The sequence below is a fragment of the Mya arenaria genome, chromosome 10, assembly GCF_026914265.1.
Source record: "Mya arenaria isolate MELC-2E11 chromosome 10, ASM2691426v1".
Taxonomy (NCBI): domain Eukaryota; kingdom Metazoa; phylum Mollusca; class Bivalvia; order Myida; family Myidae; genus Mya; species Mya arenaria.
In genome coordinates this window covers 10,014,438-10,025,138 of record NC_069131.1, presented here as the reverse complement: position 1 = coordinate 10,025,138, position 10,701 = coordinate 10,014,438, and the positions used below count along the sequence as shown (strand labels likewise).

General features: G+C 36.0%; 1 protein-coding gene across 1 annotated transcript; it reads left to right on the top strand.

Annotated features, from left to right (window-relative positions):
• The first annotated feature begins 7,577 nt into the window (after positions 1–7,577).
• On the top strand, positions 7,578–10,701 carry LOC128205252 (microfibril-associated glycoprotein 4-like). The gene is made up of 3 exons (XM_052906769.1): positions 7,578–7,835; positions 8,663–8,784; positions 9,043–10,701. Exons 1-3 carry the CDS (start codon positions 7,601–7,603, stop codon positions 9,547–9,549), a joined length of 864 nt encoding a protein of 287 aa, XP_052762729.1. The 5' UTR covers positions 7,578–7,600; the 3' UTR covers positions 9,550–10,701.

Here is a 10,701-nt window from a genome sequence, read left to right as displayed (position 1 = left end):
AACATGATATTGAGCATTGTACTAATAAATAAATATAATACCTATTAACAGATCATTTGACATACTAACTAAAAATGTTATATGTATGAACAATTCAAGTGAAACCAGATTAGTAAGCATCTACTCTTTTTTTTCTTCTTGGAACTTCATTGCATCGACACTAAATCTTGAAATACTGTGTAAAGGTAGCCGAGTCCAAATAATTGTACGTGGAACGACTTTTTGACGATTTCTTATATTTGATTAAACTTCTTAATTGTATTTAGACAAACTACTGCTGGCGCCTCCTTTGTCAAACCTTCTGGTCATGTGACCACTCAGTTGGGGTTCTAGGGGCCAATTCCTTGCTCCATTCTGGTCATTTCATGCGCGCTTATCAGACTGGACGCTCTGCATATGTTAAATTACCCTATCACCCATTCCCACTTGTCTAGGTACCGTTATTTTATTTTATTTTATTGAATTTTTCTTTTCCTGATGTGCATGACAATTAGTTAATTAGTTGACGATTAGTTGGATCCAAGTCAGCAGCGCACTATGGTGACCGTAGCAGACATTTTTAAATATGGCCGCCAAAATGGCCGATTATTTCTTCAAAAGCTTTTATCTTTGTAACTATACGTCATATACTCATAATCTTGGTGTCTATATATACAGATATTAGGCCAAGGAAGCCATTGGTATATAAAGCCTTTTTTCAAATATCATTTAAAATGGCCATTTATATACAACCAGTGAATCATTGTCAGTGGTAAAACTAGTAACGACTGCCTGAACTATGCCAATCAACCAATCAACCAACATATTCACAATATGTTACGAAATAAATGTAACACACTATTAAATGATATTCATTAACACAGCAAATAACAATGTTAATTTAATACTATAAAAATACAATTCGAGCCACATTACAAGTTATTGTTATGAAAAAAACACTTATAAATATGCACATTTATACTCACTTTTGGTAACATTGCGACATGTTCTGTGTATCAGTTCGAAACGGTGGTCCATTTCGGTGTCCATGAACTATCACTTTAATGGCATCCCCAGTCTGCAGGACTTGTACTTAGGGTTATTTTTGTAGGGTTTGCCCCCAAACATGCCCTGCTTTCTAGGCTGGTAAAGAGATGCTGCCTTGCGTCTGTTGACATGTTTTGTCGTACAAGAGAACAACATATTGCTTTAGATACTTCACATGTGCTGACTTACTTAGTATAAGTATACTTAGAAGGGCTGCAGCGAGTAACGAGAATGCATCAGTGACATCCGGAAATACATCCCACGTTTTCCATGCTGTTTTTTTGCCGATGCCTGCTATAAAGGTCGTTGCGTTATTTCCTGTGAATGCATGGAATACTGCCAATGCTGGTTCTTTAGGTGGGCCCAAAGAAGCTGCAATATTATGTGCTGTAATGCACCTATGGTGCCTTCCTTTACAAATTGATATCCAGACTCCATGTGCCATTGGAACACTTGCTCGTTTTGACAGAATGTTCAAGACTACATCAGAGTCGCATGTCCTTATCAATACCTACTTATGACCAGCAAGTGATGCATCAAGCAGATGATGGATCAATCTGATGTCGGCTTCTTCATGCGTACATGGTAAGATCTGCAATTTATCTTTTCGCCTTGGTACTGGAAGCACTTTGTTCAGGGGAAACTATTTTGTCTTGATCTCATTATCACGAAGAAAACTTTTCCACTTATTTGGCATTTTGATGAAAGCTCCACACTCTCCTCCCTACCCCTCCCCCCTCACTGCCTTGGTGTTAACATCCCGCACTTTATCAATCCTATCAGCAGTTCTACAAATAAGTCTGCCCTGTTATCAGATCTCAGTGTCACACCTTTCGGGAGTGCTGAAGGCCATGGCTGGTTTTAGAGCTTGCAAAAGTCTTCAAAATATAATTTCATGCATTGGCATGAATTTTTTAATATGGAAAACAGGAAACAGTCTTTCTTCATTATTTAGTCATTGATTGATTTAGTTTGGTAACGAACCTTTTTTGACAAAAATGTCATAGTGCTCCTGGCCGCCTACTTTGTACGCCTTTTTTACAATTGAAGTAGCATTGTGTCTATTGTAAGCAGATCAACACTGTCCTCTTTAAAATAATTTCCAGTTGCTTCTAAGACCTTAACGCGAACTTCCTTGGTCAATGAGGTTTGAACAGTTGTGATTCATAGTGTTTAGTTGAACTATAAATGTGTTCAGGTATATTGAGGTGTTCGAGCTATAACTTCATTCATCGAACGATTTTTATAATGGATTTCGAATGTGCGAATTCAAGAAACAGGGACCTAAGGGCCTCAACTGTACTAGGAGCTGTTCCAATCAGCTCTTTGGAAACATGACATGCAAACCATGCAAAATCTTCCTTGTTTAGCTCCTGTTTACAGAGCAGTCCCCATAGTTTCTCCAACCAGACATTTTTCTTTGAGGCTGCAATAGGACTATCTGGCTTGACTGGTTCATTTAATTTAGTAACAACAGGATCTGGTCTGATTATGAGACAGACACTATTTGGATGGCAAAAGATAGGTAAGGGTAAATACAACATGAAGAAGAACAGTGGTGGCAGAGATATACGAATGGGTTTTTCTTAGATCAGACACATGGAATGGTTCAAAACGACGCATTGAGAGAAAGCGCGTTGCAGCCTTTTGTCCCACGCTGGAAGACAATTGTTAAGTTCGCAAGCTTACTAGAATACATACGTTGTGGTAGTAGCCTGCATTGTTTAAAATAAAGAACTACATAATATTTTGTCACAATGAGACCATATATTATACATTTTTGGAACCAGTAAATTTTATAGATTTCTTAGATACCCGGATTATGATCGTATAATATTTGTCGGTAATGTTGCCAAAAATAGCCATCTTAAATGATATAAAAGTTATTTCTAAAACAAAATACTTTATGTATCAATTTGTTTTGTTTTGTGCCCAATTGCTTCCTTGGCCTGAAATCTGTATATTAAGACACCAATAATATGTGTCTGTAACATATAGTTACAAAGAAAAAAACATAAGATGAAATTGTCGGCCATTTTGGCGGCCATTTTGAAAGATGGCCACCATGGTCACCAGCTGGCGCTGTTGAATTGGTTCCATATCTAAAAATAATCAGTAGGGAATGTTTAATTGGTGTGCATAGTTACATGCTTTTAACCCAACGTGCACGAGTTTATGCTCAGCCGCCCCACTTTCTTAACTCATTGAAACATTTACGCTATGCTATTCAATTGAGCTTGCTTGTGAGTGTTTATATTTTTGTTTACATTGTAATGCACAGATCATTCCATGTAACTGTTCGCCATATAATATTTTGTCTGTGTTTAATATATGTATTGTTCGCTCGCTTCTGTAGTTTGGAGCAATAGTTTAGTTCATGTAATAAAGCTCCCTTTATTCCCTTTTGCAGTCGTTTGTCTAAATGGCAAATTCTTACAAATTAATTTGTCGCCATTTTCGGCCAGTTGTTCCGATTCGAATTCTGGGTTTCCAAGGAACAATAATGAGATTAAGGTGTTTTTTCATTCCGTACTGTAAAAAACCCATAACGGTATGCACATTAAACAGACAACTGTTTTCTGTTTCATTTGGCGCTTTGTTTTGCGAATTTAATTAAAGAGATAATACCTGTTTTATTAATTAGATTTAATGTTTTTGCTGTGTTAAATACTTGTTCCTTTGCAATTACCTGGTAAAATATAAATATTACCTTTTATAATCTAATCCAAGCGTCAAATACTCTAATACCAAAATACAATATTAATACTTTTTACCCTGCTTCGTGTTTAAACAAACCTGTTTAGACGTTTAGGAATTAGAAGAATCCCGTTTTGAGCGTCTTTTACTTTAGACTAATAGATAGCCCTGACATGTTTCCGAGATACCAAATTCTTAAATTAAACTAAACTAGACCAGTTTGATTCCTACGTAAATCTTTATTTGAAGAACAGCAAAGAAGAAAATGATTTACGATTGTCTGTGCATTCATCTTCCATTTACGTTCTTTTCTTATATTAAGGAATCTACCTCTATCAATTTACAAAATTATGTGAGGATAATTGAAATCGGGACACTTAACGATATACAGGCACCTGTCAACTACTGTCTTGAACACTGAGGGGCGAATGATGGTGGAAAGAGCTGCTACCGACGTGAAATGTAAATGGTATTTTTGACTGTGCTAAGTGGATCCAAACTATATTCCAATTAACATTGGTGAAAGGAATGATAAAGCAATAAATTGAATGCATCAACTCTACAAGTATCCTAACGCAACAATTGTTAATTCAAATATGATTATTACCTGTATGTAGGCAGGAAAGGCTTTGCTGTTTCTGTTTATCTGATTGAATTTATTGTATTGTGAATCGTTCTTAGTAGAATTGAAAATGCCATTTTTCCTAAGTTTATATTCTGCCTTACGAGATCTTCTTAAAATGGTATATATGATCGTTGTTTGTAGTGATTATGTAAATCTGAATAAAATGCATATATTTAGGTAACATGTCACTTTACAGGTCATATGAAAAAGCAGGAATGTATTCCCATCACACCTCTGTGACCTTTGCCAATGTTTTGGTCTTGTTAGTTAATGTGAACACAACCACTATTGGAAGACCTAGTTGTTCGTTAGATTTTTTTTAAATGCGTAGATTTTCGACTTGAAAAATGACTTAAACCACTGTTATCAGTAGCAGCATCATTTGTAAAACGAATTGGTCACCTTTACGTTACACTAAACGTTATGTTAAAATAACAATACCCATTGCTATACAATCATCGGAATTATACACAACAAGCATAAAGTGCGGGTTATATATAATTTCAGTCACGAAGGTAGTGTAGCAACTGTTCTGTTGCATTGTCAAGCTGATCCGTGCAATTAGTACCGTTCGTAATAAAAATACGCTTTTATTTATCATCATGACAAGATACCTGCCTACTGGTTAGAGTTCTGATATAAAATGAATGCATCAACACAAACAAAGAAACGCTTTTCAATGAGGTGAAATAGTTAAATATGAATAATTCGAATATTTTTTTGCAAGGCAAGCGTGTAGAAACATCGATATAAGAGTTTTATCAAATAAGCTCTCCTATGGATTACATATTAATTAATTAATATTAATTAGTAAAATATAATTGATATTTTACTGTTTTGAAACAGTGCAAAACATTTTTATATTTCACTGTTTTTAAAAATGAGCTGACTATTCTGACTTGCCTTTCTTGTCCAATATCAAGTAAACTTCGGTTGCCGGCCTTTTGGTAACTATAAAAGATACCATATTTCTGAAGTTTCTTTCCTTGAATAGTGTATATATATTATACACACTTGTTTTAAGCATCTGTTACGAACAGTCACTCTCGCTTTTTTAGAAACACAATTTTAACAAGATCTAATTTATATAGGCTTTGTTTAATTGTTTTTTCTGTACCATGAATACAATGTTCATCATCATTACATCAAGTGATTGCATTACTCCGCAAGAAGTATACTAGCAATTGGCTAAAACAGTATATACAGACATGACTGACTGTTTTTCAAGTTCTACTATTTACAATTTCTTTTTAAAGGGATAATACATCTGCAAGTAATATTCTGTATGTTGGCTAGCCAAAGCTGATTGGAAAACATCCAGGCTGGTTTGGTCAACAACGTCTTGGGGCATCTTGTTCCAAAGTACGATGGATGCAGAAAAGAGACTGTTTTGGTAGATGGAAGTGCGGCCTCGGATTTGGCTGAACCGTTGGTTATGCCTTCTGGTAAACTTCGGATTGTTGAGTGGGGGATCTGGTATAATATCAACAATGTTGTAGATTATCTTGAAAAATATGATTGTTCTCTTGTTGTTGCCTCGGTGTCGCAGGGTGTCCCATTTGAGGTCAGTAAGCATGTCGGTGACGCTGCTTGTTCGGGCGTAGTCATGTTTCACAAATATTGCAGCGCGACGTTGGACCATTTCTAGTCGGTTGATGTTACATAGAGTGAGGGGACCAGACAGATGAGGCGTAATTAACAAAAGGTCGAACGAACGTCTTGAATGTATTAGATTTGGCGCTTGGTGGCTAGATCGTATCTTTCGCCTGATACTTCTCGTAGACAACTAAAGTCAAGGTGCCAGACAAATAAACTACAAAATATCTCCTCTGTATAAAATACATCATTCCATGACGCATACATACGAGTACACTTGGATGCCTTGTCAGTTTTAGACATAACAGTATACAGTCTATTTAAGTCTCACCAATTTATAAATCTTTAATGCAAAGCGCATCGTTTCTCGCATACTTTCATACCATCAAAAATTTCGCTTACACGTTAATCAAAGTATATTCATTTATATATGCTCACTAAATGTTTAATTATATACGTCAGCGCAACATCAAACTTGTCCCAACGTTCAAAAATTCAGAAATAGAAGACTTATCGGAGCCACCATTAACCGGAAGAGAAACGAAGCTTGTCACTGAATTCATGGTCTTAGTATACAAGCGCCACGATAGGCATCCAACCCTCACGTATGTCTATCTTTACGATTAGAGTATTGAACGTGCGGCAACTAATTTAGCAGCGAATTCGGGTGGCAAGTTTTCTTTTTCAAAAACTAATAGACATGTACCTTGTCAAATATTTCCGATATATCCTCTGTTGAAATAAATGTTTAAATGATCATTGAGCTGATCAGTCATTTAATCTGAATGTAGCATTTTAAGTGTTCTCAGTACTTTGAGAACGTCGACATAGGAATCGGGGAACGTAATATCCAGTAATGATGAGGAATTAAGGCTGTTCTTGTATAATAAGACTATGTCTTAATACTTGTTGAAGATCTTTGAAAATGTTTGCAAATGAGTTACTACCCTAAATTAAGCTATAAAGCCAAATTGCTTATAAAATCATGATTTCTTGCTCCTATTTTGCAACGAAGAGACTGTCAATCTGTATTGCCCTCAAAACGATTACGAACAATAAGTTTTCTTCATTTGGAAGATCTTTTTTTGACGGATTCGGTTTACTTCGGCGGTTGAAATGCAGCCGATCCAAACTGCACCCGTATGGATCATTTGCGGGTGTATGAGTCCGCTTCTAAACAGTTAGCTGACGGTCACACGTTTAATACTTTCATCTGCTGACGATGGCAGTCGGCCTATTGTGATCCGTTAAGTCGATTGACAGGCCTTAGATGTTGCACTTGAATCGAAAATGACTTTATGAATTTTGGCGGAAAAGTCAACGATCACCTTCAAATACCTCATTTCATTACTCCAATAGTTCATTTTCACACAGAAGTATTATTAATAAACAAACAAACGCAAATAATTGGCTAGAAGGAATGTGTTTTGATTATCTTAGGTAAGAATCAGGCAGTTTCATTTATGAATTATATTAGTTTTGAAACAAATTGCGTGTTAGAGGTTTTCGCCTGGTTTACACTATTCAATACATACAAAGGTCCATTGAACGTTTGTTAAAGCATGCTTAATCATTTGTATATTAAGTTTCCTTCTTCCTAATAGCTTCGGTAAAAATCCACTTATCTGTCAGTGGACAGGAGGATTTTGCTGTATAATGACGTACTTCAAAATGTTTATGAATATTTTCTATTTGTTGGCCTTTTTCAGCCAACAATGGGGGTTAACTCTAGCACTGAATTTCCAATGTTCGGATGTTAACAGTATGCACAGCAATAATCAAGAGGTTTCCAGCAGACTGAGGGCACTGGAGGAGCAGATGTTACAGGTTCAGTCTCTCCTTCAAGGTGGAACACGCCCATCGTACACAACAGTTCAGGGATATCCGGAAGGTGAGACGTTGTTTTAAATGTTTGGAGTGTGCTTGTCTCAGAATGGTTTTTTGAAGATTTTCGATTCTTGACAAAGGCGGAGAGGAATGCGGGTAGAGCTTTAAAACAATGAGATATTGAACACAAACTACTCACTTTCTGTACCTTGATTCTTTATTAATGAGTGTATTCCTTATTTTACGGGACTAGGAACAATGGGGTTGAAGTGTGTCTATGTAGGGGTTAAAGTGGGGATTATGAGTCTGCGACTAATGATGTCAGCGAAAAATTCAAAAACACCGTGGTGAAACAGTTTGATTTTGTTATGGTTTCAGGATTACTCGCTGATGACTTATATGTAAAATAAATGACAATTTACGGAACATATGAAGAAACTTGCAGTTTGTATATCCGATTCGAATTTACAATACTTAAAGGCTAAAACTGATTGATTGGCAATTTATTTTCTTTTTCAACACATAAAACGCGTTCAAATGATACATAGCAGGCACCAGATATCTAAATGCAAATAATTGAGTAACACATATATTAAAGTATATGAAAAGGGAGAAAGATATGCATCCTGTTGTATTTAAATTGTTTCCCGTTTGGTTGGGTCAAAGTTAGTAAAAAACTTATTTGGTTGGACTTTAGTTATCCAAAAAGTTCTATAAATCAATCAAAAAACAAACCCGAATATTTATCATTTAATTGAACAAATAATTAAAATATCTTTCGAAACACATGTAAAGATATCAATATAAACTATTACGATTAAACAAGTTCACAATACGTTTCGAGATGTTTTGCCCCTTGTAGTTTCCAAATGCGTTTCTCTTTTTTTACAGACTGTGAGGAAATCTACAAAAACGGTACGCGGGTTGAAGGGATTTACGCCATCTCCCCTGACGGCAGGTGCCCGTTTTTCGTCCACTGTGATATGACGAACGGAGGCTGGACCGTCATTCAGGTATATCAATGCAAGTTCTGATATAAGTTGCCACTTGCAGTTAAACATTTTGTTTTGTGGTATTATTAATAAGGTTATTGTTTCATGAAACTATTTCAATCACCTAATGAATGATATATAACGTGACAATTGACTTTTGCAAATACCATTTTTTAATTATACGACCGAATATATAACGTCATATAGCGGAGTTCTTTGAATATATTTTACAAAATATTGTGTAATTGTGGTCAGCATTTATACGCAATCTATTTTAAGCGTCGAATAAACGGAAACGTCAATTTCTTCCGTGATTGGGATGATTACGTTCACGGCTTCGGTGACGTTGATGGCGAATTTTGGCTCGGTCTTCAGAAGATTCACCGTCTAACGCAAGGCGGCAGCCAGATCTATTTCGGCATTACTAACTATGACGACACGACGGACTTTGCACATTATCAGACATTTACCGTTCATGGAGCAGCCACGAAATACAGAATGAACGTTGACGCTTACGGTTACCAAGGTTCCATCAATGAACTGTTTACCTTTCACGACAACATGGTGTTCTCCACATACGATAGAGATAACGATGTACACGCCACTGCTAACTGTTGTGCGGATCATGGAGGGGGCGGATGGTGGTGGAAAAACTGCTACAAACTTGGCAATGTGAATGGCATTTATGGAAAGATGACGAGTGGAGGACTAGGTTATTGGAATTCGAAATATGTCCCGATTAAAGGAGTTGAAATAAAGGTTAAAGCAATAAATGGAACATGTTAAACGTTCTATATCTCTTCTTAATGTTTCCATCGCCTCTAATGCTAAGAATATAAGTTTTTAGGCAATTTCCACTCTGACAGAGCGATAATATCTAATCGACATTAATGAAAAAACTTTAAACTAGTTATGACTACACAACCTTTTGTCTGACTTTTGTCCCAACAATTAACAATAATTCCAAAATTAAACAAATCAGCGTAACCGGATGCGAACTCAAATCTCTATGCTATTGCAAGCGACGTGTATAAATTAATTGGACTGCTGTTTCTACGAACGAAATAATATTATCCGTTTTCTACTATTGCCCTTGTGTATATTTAATCAGCTATAACTTTTTTGTATGTTATCAATTTAACACTAGAAGCTACAGGGACAGGCCGAGTAGACTGAAATCTGCTTAAGGGCACAATGATCCAGGCCAAACAAACACAAAAGTCATTCAACGCCATAAGACAAAGACACCTCAATATATCGAAACAAATCGTAAGCAACCGAAACACCACGTTCATATACCTCTGAAAACAACATCGGTTGTAAATGGACGGATTACAATTTCAGAATTATTTACATTTAATGTTTATGCTTTTCATTTGATCGTGTAGTTTATTCAAAATGAAGCCAATAATTCAATTACAGAATACACCTGACTTTGTGCTGCTTTGGGATTTTACAAGCAATACAAGATACCTGTCCGACACGTAAAATAAAGTGGAGGCAAATATCAACTTTGTACGCATAGCTGCCATTTTAATTTAACTACTTTTACTTATGCACCGGCAAATATCCGAGGCTCGTCACATAGCAGAGATGACCAAAGTGTCCCGATTAAGTTGTTAGTAGCCGCCCTTGGTAATGTCAGTCAAAACAAAGTACGAACTCATTGGAGGCTTTAGCAGGTTTATGACAACCCAACCTCAAAGTGAAACTTGTCCTAAGCAACGTTTACCTATATTATATGCGTATATCAGATTGCTCAAAAATCTATGTTTGTTTGCCCTTCGAATTTGCCATACCATATTACTTAGTTTGTTCATATATCATTGTGGTACATGTTTTGTATATATGGCTTTGCACTAGATATTTTGTATACTTTGCTATGATGTTAAACATTTTCAAAACTCTTATTTTTTCCAATAAAATATGCAGACAGTA

Coding starts and splice junctions, on each gene's coding strand:
- LOC128205252 (XM_052906769.1), top strand. CDS start 7,601: ATGACGTACTTCAAAATGTTTATGAATATTTTCTATTTGTTGGCCTTT. Junction 7,836..8,662: donor AGTTCAGGGATATCCGGAAG/GTGAGACGTTGT, acceptor CTTTTTTTACAG/ACTGTGAGGAAATCTACAAA. Junction 8,785..9,042: donor GAGGCTGGACCGTCATTCAG/GTATATCAATGC, acceptor ATCTATTTTAAG/CGTCGAATAAACGGAAACGT.